General features: G+C 41.2%; 2 protein-coding genes across 2 annotated transcripts; one reads left to right on the plus strand and one right to left on the minus strand.

Annotated features, from left to right (window-relative positions):
• The first annotated feature begins 6,063 nt into the window (after positions 1-6,063).
• On the plus strand, positions 6,064-10,845 carry LOC103364973 (acetyl-coenzyme A synthetase 2-like, mitochondrial). The gene is made up of 6 exons (XM_008292278.1): positions 6,064-6,278; positions 7,659-7,785; positions 7,890-8,017; positions 9,781-9,844; positions 9,935-10,056; positions 10,194-10,845. Exons 1-6 carry the CDS (start codon positions 6,141-6,143, stop codon positions 10,356-10,358), a joined length of 744 nt encoding a protein of 247 aa, XP_008290500.1. The 5' UTR covers positions 6,064-6,140; the 3' UTR covers positions 10,359-10,845.
• Positions 10,460-20,384, minus strand: abcd4 (ATP-binding cassette, sub-family D (ALD), member 4). The gene is made up of 19 exons (XM_008292277.1): positions 20,115-20,384; positions 19,366-19,484; positions 18,997-19,124; positions 16,270-16,409; positions 16,045-16,161; positions 15,445-15,570; positions 14,974-15,024; positions 14,700-14,794; positions 14,487-14,608; positions 13,832-13,923; positions 13,628-13,717; positions 13,226-13,431; positions 12,390-12,481; positions 12,221-12,257; positions 11,930-11,979; positions 11,768-11,820; positions 11,613-11,689; positions 11,392-11,507; positions 10,460-11,069 (listed from the first exon to the last, which is right to left on the minus strand). Exons 1-19 carry the CDS (start codon positions 20,150-20,152, stop codon positions 10,968-10,970), a joined length of 1,851 nt encoding a protein of 616 aa, XP_008290499.1. The 5' UTR covers positions 20,153-20,384; the 3' UTR covers positions 10,460-10,967.
• Between the last annotated feature and the right edge of the window lie 466 nt (positions 20,385-20,850).

Genomic DNA, 20,850 nt, shown 5'->3' on the forward strand with positions numbered 1-20,850 from the left:
CTTTAATTGTTAATTTAATTTGGTGGTTTTTGACAAGAATGAACAAAAAAACAACTCTTTCATCTTGAAATGAAGACAGATTTCTACAAAGTAAAGTCCATTAATTAAAAATAAGTGATTGCTGAAGTATTCACCCTCTTTAAAGTCCATCCATTATCTATACACCGCTTAATCCTCGCTAGGGTCGCGGGGGGGCTGGAGCCTATCCCAGCCGACTTAGGGCGAAGGCCCCTCTTTAAAGTGATTCATATTGTTCAACACAAGTGCACATAGAGTTGATACTAGTAGTCACAGTCAGTGAAATGGAGCTCATCCGAGTGCAGCAAATGTGTGATTGTGCAAGAAGGAGACGAGTGAAGGAGGCAACAAGACACCTATGACTCCTCTGAAGGAGTTACTAGAAGGAGACCAATGAGGGAGGCCACCAAGACTCCTATGACCCCTCTGAAGGAGTTACAAGCTTTAGCAGCTGAGATGTGAGAAACTCTACATACAGAAACTGTTGTCTGTTCTTCAGCAGTCAGAGCTTTATGGGAGAGTCGCACAGAGAGGCCATGAGCGCTTTCCCTGGCATTGATAAAGCCATGAGCTATGCAGAGGTCATAAGGTTAGCAAAAGGAATGAACTTCTCCGTGGTTGAAGGCTCATCCTAAATGTGGAGTTCACCAGAAGGCAAGTTAGCTGGAGGAAGGTTCTTTGGTCTGATGAGACCAAAATTGAGCTTGTTGGTCACAACTAAACACTATGTTGGCTGATGCATGTCATCAGAAGCACACCATCTCCCACCGTGACGCATGGCGGTAAATACTAGCTTTGATATATACTAAATCCTTGAGAGGAGTCATAGGTGTCTTAGTGGCCTCTAAGTGGCCTGCTTTACTTTCTTACACTCAGTTTTTGAGGCAACCTGCCCGATACTTTCCATTTCTTAAATATGGATTTAACAGTACGCTGAAAGACAATTAGTGACTTGGAATTTTCTTTTATTCATCCCCTGATTCACCAGTGACTGGACCTCTCAGGTACAGGTGTCTTTATACTATAATCCCTGAGACACATTCAGTGCACTCCGATGATCTCCCGTTCACAAACTGTGTGACTTTCACCACCTTTTGGCTGCAACTGTGTTGACTTAAGTGAGTCACGTTAAAGGGGGTGTGTGCTTATGCAGTCGCTAATCACTCATCATTAATAGTTAACTTAAATTACTTGGTATTTTCACTTTGACATGAAAAAGTCTTGTTTTGTAAAGTCTCGTCCAAAAAGCCAGATGAATTGACCACGATCCAGTGTTGAAGAACAATTAAAGAGGAAAACCTACAAGGGGGTTGGATTATTTTTATGGACATGAAACGACTAAAACATGCACTAGCTTAATGCTGAACTCTAAGGTCCTGTCATTACAGTTAGATTTTTATTTTGCACGTATGTTAAAGTCGCACTGCTGCTGCCACCCACCTTCTGCACTTTTGGAAGAACTGGTTTAGGTGAATCATTCTATGGGCTGGTTTAATTCTCTCATGCTCTGAGCTTTAAAGCCTCGTTTCAGTCAGTGGTTGACACATTTACACTCCCTCCATAAAGGGAAGTTCAGTTCATGAACTCTTCCCTGAACACAGCCACGTCTGCAAGCACTCAAACAGTCCATCTTAAAGGGGAGAGCGGCCGGCTCCACCCCTCCAACCACAACAGCGTTACGTAACTTTTGTACTTGTGTGTGTGCACACACAGCACTGCGGCATGCAAAAAGCGAGGGAGGTTTTCGATTCCCTCCGGACTCCAGAATGAGACCAGATGTTTTCTTCTCACGGTTAAAATCCATTTCAGGAAACCAGAGATAAAGTAAATGTCGACACAACCTTTACTTCCTTAAGACTGAATAAATCTAACAAATTTGTCGAACACTAGTTGGAGACGCTTCAACGGCAGGATGCAGATGTAATGAACAAAGCTGCTGGAAGAGTCATGTGACAAAATAAATGCCTCGAGAGATTAATGAGGCTGAAGTAGAAGTTTTTAAAACGTTATGACTGACAGAATATATGCAGTAATTCTACACAACTAATCTGCGAAAAAATTGTCCTTCACTCTTTGATAACCTCTGCGGCGACTCCAAAAATAACCACCACGCCTCCACGAAGGCAGCTTATGACGGGACATAATGACAACATGTTCGAAATCAGCAGATTTTGCTAATAACCTCAATTTTGCGAATGAAAACAGGATCCGATTGACACTATGTGTTTCATCCTCGGTCCCTCCAAATTAGATTGAGTAATGAGCGAATGGAGCAAAGCCGTGGTAATTACCATACACATGGCAAAAGTCTATAATTAATTCATGATAATTAAACATCAGAGCAGCATGAGCTTGAGAATTACAGACACAGATATGACCCAAATACCCTACTTCAGTAAAAAGGATTATGTTGTTATGTTATTTTCCTGGACCAGTGTTTTCAATTAGGACTAAGTGGCATTATTCATAAATGCCATTTGGTTGATCTGGAAGCAAGTAGCTTGTTTAGAGAGAGAGAGAAAAAAGGTTCTGATCCGGCGTTGGCATCAGGCCTCCATGTTGGGTCATCCAGGACTGGAGCAGTGAGAGGAGGCAGGAGGATGAAAAGAGATGCAGCTTCAACAGCACAAATAAAGAAACAGAAATAATTTAGTTAATATGCACGTAATGAGAAACTACAGTTAGAATCATCATCATTCATGCACCAGTTAATGTAGAGATTTTGAGCCGTTTTGCTTCGTGTCTTCTTTTAGACTAGTGGAAAGAAATCATCCAAAATACACATTTAGGTCTTTTTTTAAAAAACTAGAATTTGTCTGTTGGATATTTAATGAGATAATAACTAATTTGTATATTTAAACAACATTTTTAGGAATCTGTTTTACATAAATTGATTGTTTTGATTTAGGTAGTTTCATGGTAATATCTATTAGAGAAAATGTTTAACCATTGATTGTGTTTTTCAGTAAAACTGTAACATAGGAATTTGACATGTCTTCAAAGTATTTTTTTCTCAAAATGATTTTTTTTTCTTATACTCTGCATTTCAGTAGCTTCAGTTACATACACTGAACTTCCCACTTCTGCAGGTTTTTACAGAGGAGTTCATTCATTATATCATTCGTATAACATTTTATTCCTGAAAACATGGCAAAATTTTTTTTTTTTTCTGGCTGTCATACATATTTTCTGATTAATGGAGCCATAAACAGGAATTTCCAAAATCCCCTGAATAAAAACCTTTAAGTCCTTTATGTCAACAGAAAGAATTTTGAAGTTAGCTTCATTGGATTTTTAGATTTCTGTTTTGGAAATGTTTGCAAATTAGCACATATTTAGCTAGATGATGCTAAATTTGCATATTCAAACAAAAAAAAAAAATCCTAAAACTTATAATGCAAATAATGTCAGGAAGCAGCTTGGGAATTTTCACAGTGATATCAGTGAAGCCACCTCAAGTCTGTACACTAAATATGAAGCTATAGCAAGCAGCTGTTTAGCTTAGCTTAGCATGATGACCGCAAACACATGGAAACAGACAACCTGCTCTGTGTAAATTTATGAAATCTAAGCGAGCTGGACTTCCTGTTTCATTAAACTAACTGCCTGTTTCATATTGAACGGACAGATGTTCAAGAGCAGTGTCGCCGCACAAGAGAGCTAATCAGCCTGTTTATTAATTTTGAATTATTTCTGGGAGGGACTTTGGTCTGCAGGTCTCACAGCTACAGTTGATGTGAACAGGATGCCGGTTGCTAATGCTATTGTGGGATCATCTGTTGTGTCCTACTTTATAACGGGTCCCCTCTGCTGTTTCCACCACTGCTGCCACCAACACCACCAGCAGCAGGATTAGCAGAGCCTCTGTGGTCCACATGGACCTAATTGCATTTAATTTACTTAGTATGGCTGTAATTCCACAATCTGCATCTGTAGCAATGAGATGTTCTTTTTGCCGGGTTCACAAAGTGTCGCTCAGCTCGGTCTTCCTCGTGTTCTTCATTCTCTTCTGCTTCGTTTCACTTTGGTTCCTGCATGGCTCTGCTTTATGTCAGCTGCAGACAGGATGATAAAACCCTGTAACATATCAAACATTCATGAATTCTTTCCTGTAAAGAATGTTTTAAAAGGAATTTAAAAGACACCAAATCTGTCTGATCGCAGTCGAGTCGAATAGCAAAGGCCCGCTCACCTTTAGACACCAGACGTTACTTGGCAATAACCAGCGGAGACCCATCCACTGCTCCGGGAACACAGGTCAATAAATTCTCAATATAATTTGGATGAAGGCCAGGCAGTGCTGGCTAGCGCGCCATTAATTAATATGTTCATATCTATTAGTGTCAGTTTAAATTCAGACACCAGTTGGGTTGGTGAAGGGAGCGCTGACATTACAGGCAGGAAAAAATAAATGCATGTGTGACCTTATGTTAATCAGCTGGGCACAGAAACGACTTGTTTTTTTGGTTTTGTTCAGATGAAAGAAGCAGAACTGTAAAACATTCTTCCCAGAAATCTGTGTCAGAAATGATTTCTAGCAGTCTGCTTACATTTCAGGACGCCAATCATTCTGTGTAGTTGAATATGCTGGATGAAGGACTAATGACATTTAATATGCTGGAGGAAGGCAGAAGATTATCTAGACTGCTGGTTTGGAACTTAGACCTGCCACATACCAATATACAACAGTTGTGTACGGCAGTGGTGTGCTAAGCAAGCAGAGTCTGCACACCATCTAAAAGGCGCCTCAGCCGGAATAAATGCCGGATAACCCGCTTAAAACATGTGGCATTAGTGGTGCGTACACCTACCTCAACCTCACGGCTGATAAAAACACGACATGTTAGGTCTTGATGCTAAGCAGCAGTGCAGTCTTAGACTAAAGAATGAAGTCGGTGAATGCCATAAGAGCAGGTAGGAGCTGCTGGTATCTTTTTTTTTCTATCATCTGATTATCATCTTGTCAATTCTTAATAGCATAAAAAACCCTGTCGTCTTTGACAAATCCATGCTTTGCCTAATGTTTTCACATTTAAAGAGATATGATAAGCTTCATGCTTGCTTGATGTCTGGCTGTAAGAAAATGAGCGTACTTAACAGTTCTGATTGATGAGGCTGAGGGAAAAAATGCATGGTATAATGAAAACAGCAGTGGGCCAAGAATGGACCCCTGAGGGACACCACAATTACATTCCTTCTGACACAGCTCTGTTGTCTAAAACCTGCACTACACTGAAAAAACACGAGCACTGCAGTTTGGCTCGAGGTGGCCCCAGAGCCGTTTGTTGCTATAAGCAGACGATGAATGTCCAGAGAGCCCTGTGGCTGTAAAGGGAGCTGTTGTTCCACCGCATTTTTGTGTTTCTTTGACACTTTTGGCACTTAAGGGTCCTACGGTTCTAACAGTCGCCCCTCTGCATTCCTTTAGAGCAGCGGCTAGTTGACTTATTTGGCTAGAGTGTGATGTTACCAAAGCTGAGGTCCTGAGTTTGATCCCTTTTTGGAGCCTCTGTGCAGCGTCTCCCCAATAATCAGTTAAAGTGGGGTTTTTTTTGCCCTTTTCCTGCCTCAGTTGTGCCTCTTCTCACAGCATCAGGCAGCGTGGTGTGTTCAAGGGTGTTATCGCCTGGATATTCAGACAGCTTAATGCATGAAGGGCAACCATTCTATTGAGCTGCTGATAAACTGTGAACCAGATACGGCATTTTATTGGTTAATATTTTAGAATTTGCATGTTTGTTTTGATTTTGATGTTAACAATGCAGCTAAATATCTTACATTAGGATACATTAGGATGCATATATATGGAATGTGATGCAGATTTAGTGTGTATTTATGAGTGTTTGAAAGCTAAAAACAGTCCTGGTCGGACCTACATAAGCCCTGTATTCATCCTCAGTTAAAAACAGCCTCTAAGAAATTCTATTTTTACAGCTGTTAATGTAGCACTGTTTAAAATTATAGTTCCCAGCTTTTCAGGCAGTTGTGTAGCCTTTGTTTTTAAGATTTTTGCTTCGCACAGGGAAGATAAACCAAAAGTGTACAACATATTATTGGGTTGAGTCTTTCTAGTAGATGTTTACAACACAAAACCTCCAAAACAACGTCACCTTTATCCTCTAATGAATGTGCTCTCTGTGTTCCCAGAGACAGGCGGTATCTGCATCGCTCCGAGGCCGTCCGACCCAGACGCAGAGATTGTCCCAGGAATGGCCATGAGACCCTTCTTTGGCATTAAGCCGGTGCTCATGGACTCTGAGGTGCGGTCGCCCGTGGATGTGTGCGTGAGCGTAGCGTGCCACGTCGGCAAATGGACGGCTGAGAGCAGCCTGGAGGAGAGGGTCAGATTAGGATTATAAAACAGCCACCAGCTGTGTCACTTTTGATACCCACCCTGCTCCCAGCCATCAGTCCCGCTCCCTGCGTGCCAAACTCCCTATTAAAAATCTGTCACACTGTTTTGCGGCTATCGAGGCTGCTTTCGCAGGGCACAGATTGCGCAGACAGTTGGAGTGGTGTCTCTGAGCCGATCTCTCCCTCGCAACCGAAACGCACACAAATAAAAGCATTCACGGGGGTTTAGTGTGGCATTTCCAAAGCTGTGCCTTTAAGAATGTTTTACAAGTGTTATGTTATTGTTATTAAGTATGCACAGATCATACAATGACAAATAGCATGTACACAATAGTACTAATTATTCAGGGTGGGGATCACAGTCTGAAGTACTGCATTAGAAAAAGCTAAAGGAAACAGTAAAATTAGATAAACCTGCCATAATTTTGGACTTTCTTTTCGAAGAGTAAATGCGTATAATGTGAGATGGAAACACCTTTTCTGTAAACATTTAAGTCATATAACTGATCAGCTGTTTAATCTTCTTTCGTTGTCTTCGTCTCAAGTCTGAAACCAGCTGACATGAAACAATAATTACAGCCATTTAAAAAAAAAAAACAATCCCTAAAGATTTCTTTTTAATTCCAAGCCGGTTGTTTGAAACTGGCCTAATTCATTTCAAAATTTCACTTCAAATTCACTGCATACGGTTATACGGAAACACATACTGAGTAACTCGTGATAATCTTTAGTTCTGTGATGCTCGACATGTAACCAACAGTCTGGGTATCTAAAGAGGAAAAAATATTCCTAATCAAATCAGGTTTATTGTCATTTTGCTGCACATACAATAGTAGTACAAACAAGATGAGAGAACGTTTCTTCAGGATCCAGAAACTAAAAGCAATTAAATAAAGAAGTGTTTGCACATCTGGATCAGTAGTTCAGCATTCTGACTGCTTAGGGAACAGAAAAATAATCATGACTTGTGTATTTATTCACTACATTGTGCGCGTTATCACGATTATTCAATGTCATTAGTGTTATTCAGTTAATTATTTACTGCAGTTTAGTTAAACTTGAACTAGTGACCTTTAAGTCAAATCAGTCGTGATATCTATTTAAACCATCTGTGTGTTTAAAGAACAACACTGATATTTGGTGCCAGTGAGTCAATAATGCGATATAATAATAATATAATGAGATATATTCCTGTGTTTGTTGTTCACTGTTAATTACTTTAACAATCACTCAGCTATCATTATGTTTCTGTTCTCTGGGTCCGTCACTGTTTTTTGCTTCTCCAGGGCAAAGTGCTGACTGGAAACAACACATCGGGAGCTCTGTGTCTGGCTCAGCCTTGGCCTGGAATGGCCCGAACGATTCACAACAACCACCAGAGATTCATCGAGACCTATTGTCAGCCTTATCCTGGTACGGCGTGATGTGTTCAGGGACAAGCAGCACATGTTTTGTGTGTTTTTTTTTTTTTTTTTAATCTTTGTTTTTACGCCTCTGTGTTTGTTGTCGTGCTGCAGGTTACTTCTTCACCGGCGACGGCGCCTATCGCTCCGTGGACGGTTACTACCAGATCACCGGCCGCCTTGATGACGTCATTAACGTGAGCGGCCACCGGATCGGGACGGCGGAGATCGAGGATGCAGTGGTAAGATCGGCCAGTCGCAAAGCTTGTTGCACTAAAAGGCTCAAGCCAGGCAGAGGAGCACATACGCATCACTCGATTAAGACAAGTCAAGCTGAATTTGATAAACATTAATTATACACATTTATGATATCATGACAACTTATATGTTCTAGTTAAGTGCACTGGAGTTTTAAACGGGCATGAAACAGTCTGTTTTGACAAGTTTTGTAAGGAATTAAATGAACTTATTGTGAGAAAAACTACACGTTAAATTGCGACAGATTTATTATCTAACTTGGGCTTTCCCTCTGGCTAGCTGCTGTGGCACTGCTGCAGCTCAGACTGTGTCACTGGATTGGTTTGGGGGGAAAGTTGGCTCAGGAAGGAAGTTACTTAACCCTTAATGGGGCAAGTGACCATGTTTGGTAACTTCCTTGGACGTTCAACATGTCCGCCCGGTGCGTCTCCTTGAGGTTTTAGGACCACGTGCACTTTGATTTAGTTTTAATATTAGTGTAAACATCACTACCTCACGAAAAAAGTCACTAAATAAATGTTCCAGGCACTTTATAAACGCTTTGTTACTGGTTTGCATTGAACTCCACTCTGATTTATTTTTTGAGATTAGTGCCAATAAACTACCCAAAGACAAATTATACTGGATGAGCTTTATAAATGCTTTGCTACTGGTTGTGTAATTATCATTACCTCAAACGAAAATGTTTCTAAATAATTGTTTTTTGCAGTTTGTTACATTTTTGTTACTTTTAACCAGCAAGTTACCATATATGGTAACCTCATTAACCTTGATTTGCAATATTTATTTATTCTAAAGTCACAAAAGTAAAAATATCTTGAAATATCCTTCAGTAACAGACTAGGCTTGACATTTTCATTTTCCAAGGATTCAAAGGAGGGGCCTATAAAGGGTTAAAACTAAATGGCAAAAGATGAAGCTGAACAGTATTGTGAGGATATTCTGCAGTAAAGCTAATAGTTCACTCGTTTGAACCACTGACGAGGAGAGAAAGAAGAGTACAAACCCTCTTTACTTACAGTGTTTTCTGTCTTGACAAGCTGGAAGTGGAAAATTAGACTTTTTGGTAACATGAGATCAAAAGTCATGATAAAAATCCAACAATGTCCACATTAACTTTCATCGCAATGCATCTGAGTGATTGGCGGAGTGGCCAATCGTGGCGGAGAGAATCAGGGAGATGATGATGGCGAGGAAGGTTCGGCGAGTCAGAAGCGAGACCCGAGTTTGAAAAGAGACGTCACACTTCAGTCACACATTTCTAAGCAGCATTAGAAGATAATCGTCCATCTGAGCCAGAAAGTTTACATCGTTTCAGTCTTCTCTCACGGGTCCGTCCACGACAAATCAATCAGATCCTCGCTCCTGATGTTTTATCTGCAGTAACTTTAGTAGATTTAATGAAGCCATGCAAAGTTTTACCTTCATACGATGAATATTTTCACAGTTACAGGCCCTTGAAGGACAGTGAGATCTCAGTGAGATATTTTTTCTGAACCAAAGTGTTGCTAAACAAAAAAAAAACATACTTCTTTCATATAGCTTGATGTAAAACCATTTCCCAAAAGAAGTATTGCAATAAAATCATGAATAAAGGTACTACAGGATGAGATCTCTGAAAAGTATTGATGTAATTTCTGCTTCACTGCTTTTTTCCAACACAAATAATCAAAGAATCATGTATGTTTTTGATCCAAGATTAAACCGTAGAGCGTACATTTGATCCTGACTATGATTTCTGTGACAGAATCAGTGTCCTGCAATAGCCGAATCTGCCGTCATAGGATACTCGCACGACATCAAAGGACAAGGTAAGCAACGCATTTGTTTGTGTAAAATGCGTTTTCCACACTTTGCAGTTTACAAAAATGAATAAACTTCGACCTCTTTCGCATTTCCAGGTGTTTACGCCTTCGTGGTGCTTAAAAAGAACGCAGATATCGGAGAGGCAGACTTGTCCAGGCAGCTAAACAACGTCGTCGCTGAAAAAATTGCAAAGTACGCTTGTCCGGACTTCATCCAGGTAAATCTGTGCTCTAACTTTAGAATACAATAGAATAGAATAAAACTTTATCGATCCCTTCAGTGTAAAACTCAGGGAAATTGTTAAAATTGGCAAACTGACTTTTAGACTGACTTAACGTGGTCATTTTTTCACAGTTTGTCCAGCGGCTGCCAAAAACACGCTCGGGGAAGATCATGCGACGGGTTCTACGCAAAGTGGTGGAGCTGGACCTGGACAGCCTGGGAGACCTCAGCACGCTGGACGATCCGGCAGCAGTTCAGGAGATTATTGAAGGACACCGTGAGCTCCGGAGTAAATGACGTGTCTAAAAACATTCATATCTACGGAGGAGCGTGGACGTCATGCTTGCACGTTGCTCTCTGTGTTTCAATGAACCACCCTCGTGCCTCACTTCCAAAGATGATTTTTAAGACCAAATTTTATTGTAGAATTTTTTTATGAAATCAACAACTCTTTACAACTGTTTGTATTGCCACAGATGTGCCCCACTCAAGGGCTTATCATAAAGAACATTGTGTGTTATAATGCCACATTGTGACTGTAAACATATTACAGTGACCTGCAATCTCATAAAAGCACACAAGAATCACAGAAAAGAGTTTTTTCTTTCCTGATTTTTGTCACAACACAACATTTTGGTTGGTTTCTGACCCACAAAGCTTCCTCCAGATCATGAACTTCTTAGGAAAAATGTTGCATTCCTGCCTGTTTTTTAAAATCAAGAACGATAGATATAAATGTTTATATCTCAAACTGCCTTTAGACTAATAAATACATACAAAACTGCATGTGTACTTCTGCCTTTAACTGTGCAACTTGGCTTAAAAGTACCTTGTTGAAGAGCACTTGAATGCTGGTGGATTAAGGAACATGAACATTGATGCTTCAAAGAGAAGACAGTGGACAGATCAGTGGTCGTCGTCTTTGAGACTGAGGCTCCCGCTGGCTCCTTTTAACCTGGTTAACTCCCACCGGCCTTCCCCGCACAGCTTCAGCTGGACGTCGTGATACTGCCAAAGACAGAAAGGTGAGAGTTAATATTCTCTGTAGATTTGATCAGATTCAGGGAAAAAAGCAAGAGGAGGTAAGTGTTTATGGGGAATAGAAATACCAAACCTTATCACTGATCAACATTAATGATCTGTTTAATAGAAGTAATAGAGACTCTGTAGAATCTAATCCATCAGTTCCTGGTGTTTAGTTCAGCTGTAGGGAGCACGTCAAGCATACTTCCTCCAAACCTCTGCTCTAGTAGCTACATGTGTTGATGAGCAGACATTGAAACCAAGCAATCCCTTTCTTTCTAAGGAGGCTTTCTGGGTTTAGTCTTACCTTCTCCAGGCTGCTACGGTGTCCCAGACTGACCAGCGTCATGCCCAGCTGTTTACAGGTTCGATACAGCTGTGCCTCCGCCTCCTCGGTCAAAGCGCTGGTGGCCTCATCTAAGACTAAAATATAAAATAAAACAGACAGCCGTAGGCCATAAGACGAAATCTTCTAATCAAAACCATTTAAAGTTTCCCTGCTCATAACAGACAGTCAAAAGAACACACCTGCATATTTGGGCTGCAGGTAGAAGAGCCGTGCAAAGCAGAGACGCTGCATTTCACCCGGAGACAGAACGTCGTACCTGCAAGAAAATCAAGATGCTGCACCAGTCTGAAGAAGTCACGGAAAGTGCACAACAACAACAACAACTTGCTCTCACCAGTTCCAGTCCACCTTGTCATCCAGGCCGCCGGTCCGCTTCAGGATACTGGACTGAGAGCGCACACGTCACGTTTGAGTCAAAAACACGTTCAAGGTGAATAAACAATTCATAGTGAAGGTTATATTTTAAAGCATATTGCTGCATGATTGAGTTACCCACCACTCCGGCTAGCTCCAGGAAATGTATAATTCTGTCATCATCCACTGACCCTGAGAAAGGAGACTCGCATTATGAATATCAGTCCCTCAAATTATTCAATATTTTAGGGATTTTATGAGGCGGCACCGACACCCAAGATTAAATGTAAATATTCTCAAATTAACCCAGAAGTGCAAAAATATATATCATACAAAACAACGGCTGAACTCATCATGACATATCCAGTACGCTTTAATGTCAGAACAACTGATTATAATATACATCGTTGTACAGTTTGGTCAGAATAAATACCTGATTCAGGGTAAATATCCTTCAGTGGGTAGATCACCTGTTGGAAAGAAAAGTTCCAGTAAATCCTCAGTTTGTCTTTTATGTTGTGGCAGATTTTAGCACTCGTCATAAGGATAGCACAAGCTGTATTATTTGAAAAGCTGTAGGCACAAAACGGCATAAAAGGAACCTGTTCACGCAGCGTGCCATCAGTCAGGTAGGGCTTCTGAGGCAGGAAGAGGGTTCCTCTGGGTCCGAAACACGTGGTCATCTGGACAAAACCTGAGAAGAAGATGCACAAAATGTCATTTTTCTTTATTTTGCCTTATAGATAAAATTTGTTTTCTGATCTTTCTGCATGGAAAACAGAGTAACACTAGGGCTAGGGTTAAAGATCTTTACTCAAACCTCTTCTTATAAGAAAACCGACGGAACAAAAGCTACAAATTTCTTAGGAACTGCGTCAAGGAAACCTCACCCCAGCAGGAGTGTTATATTCTGAACTTGTGACCCTCAGAAAACCCAGAAAACACTTTAACCTGTCTTGGGCCAGTATGTTCACGTGTGTTTGTGCAATGCTGAGAGATATTTGTGTTTTCTTTTGTGTTTGTGGTGTAGGCTGTGAAGCAAATTTGTACTTAACTAAACAAAATAGAAGAAGCAAAACATTACACACAAGATTAGCTTGTTACGGGATCAGCTACAAGGAATGTTAAAAGTTATTTGTGTTCATTACACAATAAAATATCCTTAAAGGAAACTCACAGTGTTTGGGCCTTTTATCTTTTTAAATTATTATTATTATAAATTGGTAGTTTGCATAATGCGGACACACATTTTCTTTCTCCTTTAAATATGTTTTTTACTTTTACAGTAAATTCTCATTTTTTTTGCCAGGAGTTACTTTTACTCCCCACATTTGTGAGGAGCCTCTCCGCTGTTTGATTAAGCCTGACCTGTTGTTTGTGCGCTCATATTAAACAGAACACAGTGAATAAAACAGCATCAGTCCTGCTGCTGTCTCACCGCTGTCTGCCTCCCACAGACGGTTGAGGACCCTCAGCAGCGACGTCTTGCCGGTGCCTGTGTTCCCGACCACCAGGAGGTGAGTTCCCTGACTGATTTTCAGACTCAGGTCTTCCACCAGCAGCTGATCCGAGTAAGGAGATTTGTACGAAAGGCTGTCCAGGATGAAGGCAGTGTCCGCCGGGCCTCCGTGGACGTTGAAGTCGCTGTGTGGACAGATAATAGACATTAAGTAGGACTTTGGTACAAACATCCTCATTTACCATCTTCTTGCTCTTTGCTGTCTCGTTCTTATTTCTTTACGCTGAATGTGATTTAATGAATTCTCTTAACATGCAGCCTGTTTCTTAAATCAGCCTCACTGTACGTTTTTCTGCAGCGGAGATTGATGCTCGCACAAACCTGTCAAAGTCGTAGCTTTCCCCTGACGCAGGGTCGTAGTCGCACTGCTTGCGTAGGATGTCATCCATCACCTCCCTCAGCTCCCCGATCCTGACCACAACACACACACACACAGATCGAGTGATAGAAAGGTGGACGGCATGCACAAACCCTGCTGTCATCATTTGTCCTCCAGGAGGTGAATTTAAGTATGCAGCCAGATACCTGTGGGTGTATCCGGCCACATCTGACAGAGTCGTTGACAGGTCTATTAGCTGCGTGAAGCCATTTATCAAGTAGATGCACACAAAGGCATTCTGAATATGAACAAGGAGAGGGAGAAACCCGAGCAGAGAGTAAATAAGAGACGAGATCGTTTTAAAATAAAAGAGAATGCAGAACAAGACAGACCGCAACGGACATGAATTCAATACTAAATACACTCGTCCACATGTGATTGTGTGAAGCTCCAATAACGCTTCAGAAGATCTTAAGAGGTGAAGTATCTGTCAAACAATAGGCATCTGAACTCCACATGAATGGAGCTGAAGTGTTTGTCAGAAGAAGAAAAAAAAGGCTTTTGGTGCCACCTAGTGGTTAAAGTAGGAACAACTATTCTAATTTAGGCAGCTATTCTGTGACAGATTTCATCTTTCAGCTAAACTCTTGAGCGGAAAACATAAGCACATGCTATACAACCAATAAAGAAAACATTACATATAATTTATATTTTCATTTTCTAAGTTTGTGTCTATTTTGTCTGACTGCTGCGCAACTAAATGCATTACGGGACAAAGAGATACACAAACACTTCAAAGATTAGCTCTCAGTTTGTCAAGAGGTGTAGTGCAGTCGGTAAGGGAAAAAAAATCCTGCCTACCTTACTGATGAGTGCACTGAGTTCACCGGGAGTCAGACCGTCGTAAACACCGGTGAAGATGGGGATGGCGATTATGACGTAGCTGAGGAAACCTCCGAGGTAGTCGAAGGTGTTCACACCAACTAAGAAAGAAGCAGTCAAAGGTTTTGTGAAGCAGAATGAGCAGTGTTCGATATCAGCGAGTAAGTCTGCATGCATGCTGAGTTTTCTTACTGTAAAGCCACAGCTCCTTGTTTATGAGACTTTTCTGAGTCTGCAGCAGAGCCTGCAGTCGTCTGTCCGTCCTCATGTGCTCCACTTTACCAGCTCTAAAAGCACAGACAGTTGTGTTTTTCCAACCTGCTTTCTATTGTGATTTAACTTTCTAGCACCATCTACAAAACCTCCACCTGTGCAGCGACTCCTGCTTACATCAAACCAGCACAAGATACTGTAAAATGAATGAGAAAAACTCAACCACGTCCACACAGTACATCTTGTGCCTCACCTGTAAAAGGCTGCAGACTCTGCATTGACACGGATTTGCATGTGTTTGAATCTGAATGTAAAAAAAACAAACATATTTCTATTAAAATGCGTTTTCACTCTCAAACAGTGCAAAATTTAAACTCAAACTTCTTTAAAACGTTTCCCCCCTTAACACAACCAACAGTGTTTCGACAGATTCTTCTCCAGGAAATGACTAAATTGCGAGCTGACGCACATCCTGTGTCATTTAGAAGGCAAAAGGCATTGCGCCAAAGTCTCCAGACACTTCCTCTTAACAAAGGGCCGGTTTCCTTGACAGTAAACACTGGAAAGATTTATAACCAATAAAGCCGGAAAAAAAAACACCTAAACACTCAGTTAAAGTTCAAGCAGAGCAAGCGGGCCGGCCACGTAAAGCAGTCCGTCTCATTCTGTGTGACACTTGTGTGTTTCTGTCACCTGACACAGGATGGACATGCGCTGAACTCACCTGAAGTCTCCCTCCAGCTTTTCTTGCTCAAACAGAGTTGACACAATCGGCCCCATGAGGATTTTATTGGCGATGGTCCCGACCACAAAATAACCGAAGATGCTCGCAGGACCGACCCAGCCGGTGCTGCAAAGCAAAGCCACTTTGTTTAATCATCTCCTCTCAAACACAAGTGTAAGGAATTAAAACACACTAAAACAACACTGCACATGAATTTCAATAAACTCTAAGCATATAAAGAAATACTGAAAGTGTCATTTTGCTGCAGCTAAAATGAAACAAAAACTAACAGCGAACTTCTTTTAGCCTCTAGCAGACCTTCAGAGTTCAGACAGGCCCATGGGAACTGTGAGCTTTTCCTGTTTTCCTGACTTTTATAAAGCCAGGAGGTCCCTTTTGTCTCATACAAACAAAGAGCTCATGGAACAACTAAAAACTGATGAATGGATATTTTTGACTCTCTAAGGCACAAATGTGGCTGCAATGACGTGATATTTTGTCAGAGTATTGTACTACGTGCTGCATGTCTCTGACTTCAACATCAGTCTTTCGTGCAGTGAGAGTGGGATGTGTGCGCATGTTGCCAGACAACCGACTGACCTGTGAAAGCAGTGGTAGGTGTAATAAGTCAGAGTAAACGGAGAGACAATCAGGCGGCTCGCCATCGTGCTCATCTGCTTGCACAGCCTCTCTGCATCCTGACTGATCCGCTGGTCTCTGCACAGACAGTCCAACAAACAAATCCATTTATTTAAAAAATTAAAATTGCACTTGAGTCAACATTAAGACAAAAAGCCGACACATATGAAAACCACGTGTGCTTACGGGTTGTCTATGTCCTCTCTGAGCACATTGAGCGTGTAGTAGACTCTGCCTTGGAAATAGGCCGAATGGAGGCTCTCAGTCAGCGTCCTCCTCCAGCTAACGTACATGTGATTGCAAATGTACTGGTCGACACTTTTCAGCTGTGAGAGAGAAACACAGGAACACAATGAGGGAGAAAAATAAAGATGCAGACGACAGACGATCTCTCACGTCTGCTGCAGGTTTTCATCTAAAAAGCAACAAACTGGACGTAGAAAGTTTAGTTCCTCAGAGTAAACTCTTCATTTTGTGACACGTTGTGCAGGTTTAAAATCCAACAGCATGGGACAGGTCAGGTCAAGTGTTTTAGGGTCATAAAATGAAAATGTCAGGCTGACCTTATGAAGCGGCTCAGATTATAACCGCAATCCAAAAGAAAACCTCACACAGTAAAATATGAGAACTCATGTAGCTGTCTTTGGATTTTGTTTGTTTAATTGCACGTCTGCACAGATCTACAATGTACGGATTGATAATACAGCATTTTCCCGAAATAAGTACAGATATATTTTATGTATACAATAAATTAATTGCCTTAATGATAATAAGAACATAACAGAGTTCTGCAATAAACAAGTCACCTTTCTGAACATGCCGTGTTTACTATAATCAAATGTTTAAGAACTTGTTTACTGCTTCTAACATTCAGCATGAACAAAAAAAAGTCAAACAAGCACCTATAGGGAACTGAGATTTTTTAAAAAGATGTGATGAATAAACATCCATCCATCATCTCTACACCTTAATCCTCACGAGGGTCATGGGGGGCTGGAGTCTATCCCAGCTGACTCAGGGTGAAGGCAGGTTCACCTGGACAGGTAACCAGTCTATCACAGGGCTACACTTAGAGACAGACAACCAAGCACACTCACATTCACACCTACGGACAATTTAGAATCACCAATTAACCTCAGCATGTTTCTGGACTGTGGGAGGAAGCCGGAGAACCCGGAGAGAACCCACGCTGCACGGGGAGAACATGGAGACTCCACGCAGAAAGATCCCGGGTGTCCTCACTGGGACCGGCGACCTTCTAGCTGGGAGGCGACGGTGCTAACCACCGAGCCACTAAGCGGTCTATAGACAATGGATGGATGTATTTCTGTTTAACTTATGTAAAAAGCAACTGTGAGCACAGTCTGAAAAAGGTTCGATATTTTCATCGATGACTGTTCAGAAGCAGAGGTGCACACAAAGGAAAATGACAGAACAGATGTAGAGCAGTGTCTGAAAGTTGGTGACCTCTTTAGAATTTGCTATATTTCTGTATGAACGTGACCTAAACATGATCAGATTTTCACCAAAGTCCTCAAAGTAGAAAAAGAGAACCAAACCACACTTAGTCATTGATTTATTTATTGAAGATGACGATCAAATGTTGAGTATCTGTGAGTGGAAAAAACTTTGTGAATCTTTGCTTTCAGCTTGAAGGAAATGTTCACCTGTTTCTCTGTAGACGACAGATTCAACTCTAATTTGCTGGTGGGTTTCCTCAACTGCTCACTTCAGGTCCTTCCACTGCATTTCTATTGGATGAGGGTCCAAAGCGTTACTCTTTATTTTTCTATAATCGCTCTTTGATAGACAGATGTCTTGATGTTTACTTTTACAATTCACAATGCAGTGTTCTCCTTTCTCCAAACACTTCTCGTTTCAACCAAAAAGCTCTATTTTTGTCTCATCCACCAACAAAAGATCTGTCCAGCAGCCCTCTGACGTGTCCACGTGATCATTATCAAAGTGCAGATGGGCAGCAACGTTCCCTTTTGGAGAGCAGTGGTTTCCTCTCTGCAGTCTTTCCATACAGACTACTGGTGTTGAATGTTCTCCTGCAGGAGGACTCGTGACCATGGGTGACCCTGGGTGACCTTTCATAACCACTTCACACCTTGATCTTTATTGTCAACCACTTCTGAGGTGGTCACTCAGCTTGGCTTTTATCTCTGTCCTTCGTCTGTTCTCTTATCTAAACTCAGTTTTGTCACTGTTTGTGATTAGCTGGTTGTCTCAATTGTCTTTTTTGAGTACTGTATTGAATGTACTAATGCAACGAGACATGCACCTGTATCTTAACTGTCTCTCATGCACTGTTTTCCCATTTTGCCCTCACAAATTTAGTGATTTAAAGTTGAATAAAGTAAAGTTTTGAAGGTCTTAAATTTCCCGGTGGAGTCCAAAGTCTTTAGAGATGAGTCTGTCGTCTTTTCCCACCTGATTAGCAACAGCATCTGTTTTCCTGAGGTCCTCTGAACTCTTCTTTGCTTGTGCCGTGATACACTTCAAACATGTCATGTGAAGGTCCCTGCTCTTTAAATAGAGCAGAGCACCCACACACTCCTGATTATCGTCCCATTGATTGGAAACGCTTGACTCTAATTTCACCTTTGGGTTAGTTGTGAATCCTGCAGGTTTGCATGCTTTTCCCACTCACAGACACGTAAATATATCAGATGTGTGACTGATTCAGTTGGGTCTTTTTATCTACTTTTAGTTCTTGTATGAAACTCTTTGGAAATATAGAAAATTCTGAAGGACTGACAAGTGTTTAAGGACCACTACAATGAGGACTTGAATGAACAGTAAAACGTGTTGAAAGGTCAAATTCCACGTACAGCAAAGTTGTAAAATCAGGACCTAAAGCGACAGACGAATGCTGCCGCGCCAGGTCGACTCGTGACATGAACTTACTGTGGAGTTGACTAAAATGAGCGCCATGGCTGTGCCCACCAGATTCCTGAAGCCTGAGTAGTCTTTGTCTGCCAGCACATTGTAGAAGTGACTGGGAAGGACTCCCACTTGGTAAATGATCAGCTGCTCTGATGGCAGGAAAAAAAAAAAGACGTGTTAGCACATTCGGTTCAAACGGAGACCTGTAAAAACCAAACGAGGAAATCAGGCTTTGAGCTAAAGGTCAGTGAGAAGAAAAAACGCAACTCTAAGAAGTGAAGCAGAGACACCAAGCTCAGCCTTTCAAAGCCAGCTTAATTGCAGCAATTTAATTTCCTTTTTTTTCTGTCGTAATTCCCCTCTTGCACAAAAAGTGTTTGTAACCGTTACCTGTCAGAGTGACGACAAGCAGCGTACCAAACATCAGGACGCTCTGACTGGACCATGACGGGAACAGGACCTTCTGGATGCTGCAGAACCTCTGGACAAACTTCCAGTCTAGTCGTAGCCTGAGTTGTGGAGAGAACGACGGGGAGTGAGTGAAGCATATTAGTATAACCTACTTTCTGTGTTCATGCTGTGGCAGAGAATATTTCTGACACATTCACTGACCTAAATTATTCTAGAAGAGAAGAAGGAAGTACAGACGAACCAAAGTGGCGTCAGAGCAACTACAGACTGTCACAGAATGCATTAAGTACAAGTAAAATGATTTAAAATTCTGGCCCACAAAAGGTATGAGTATCACCATTAATGCATTCAAACAGCCTGAATAAACTTTTCTGAATCAAATTTTAAATGAGTATACATCCTTATACTGCAGCACCAACATAACATCATCTACTGACACATCCATATGTACACACATGTAATAAAGGATAATATTTTTGACTTGTGTGACTAAGTGGGTTCTCCTAATCTACTCTTATTGGCTGTATATTTTTAAAAAGTGACGTTTTTGGTTATATTCATGTATAAATATACAAAATTCAAAGGTTTAACAAATATTTAAGTACATGTAAGAGCAGCCTCAGCATTTATCTGTTCAGGCACAGAGCAGCTAGTTAGCTTGTTAGCAGTCAGTGGATGTGTCCCTGTGCTGGAGGCTACAGGTGAGTTTGTCTGCAGGTGAGTTTTACCTTTTGGTCCCTCTGCTGTTCTTCTCCAGACGAGGCATCTGCACAGTCTGACGTTTCCTCCAAATGAAACCTTATGTTTATGTCATGTGAGCTAACTTCATGCAGCAGGTCAAGCTAACTGACAAACTCAGTAAAAGCAGGTCGACGCGACTTTTAACTAACGTGTCTGAAACAACAACAACTTCCTTTAAAGCTTCATTAAACGTTGAATAAAGGCAGCACGTCCTCCTGTCTCACTGCCTCCGCTGTCATCAGCTGCTGCTGAATGTTTTGGTCCGTGAAAGTAGAATCTGCAGACTCGCGGCTTTTCCGGTCACGCACGTTTTCTCCAAAAATAAAAGTTCCGTTTTCAAAATAAAAGTCTCAGCAAAAATTTTTTTTCTTGCCTCCGTGGTGAGTACTGATTCATCAGTGCCTTTCAGATAAGGTTGTCTTTATGCTACAATCACTTCAGGCAGCACTCAGATGATCTCTGAACGAACTGTACGAAATCTGTGTTAACTTAGGCGGGTCACTTTATAGCTGGTGAATACAGTTTTTTATTTTGCAATTTATATTTTTTATTATTTGACTTTTTATTTTATAGAAATCTGTTTTCACTTGACCCTGTTGGGTTTTTTTGGACCCCAGGCTATTTGGTTTAGGTGACAGGTATTGTTTTATTTTGTTTTATTTTTGAAGATTTTTTTTAAACATAAGAAGAGGGACATTTGTCGTGCACTTGGAACCAAAAATA

This window comes from Stegastes partitus, unplaced genomic scaffold (assembly GCF_000690725.1).
Source record: "Stegastes partitus isolate 25-593 unplaced genomic scaffold, Stegastes_partitus-1.0.2 Scaffold799, whole genome shotgun sequence".
In the NCBI taxonomy this organism is placed as follows: Eukaryota; Metazoa; Chordata; class Actinopteri; family Pomacentridae; genus Stegastes; species Stegastes partitus.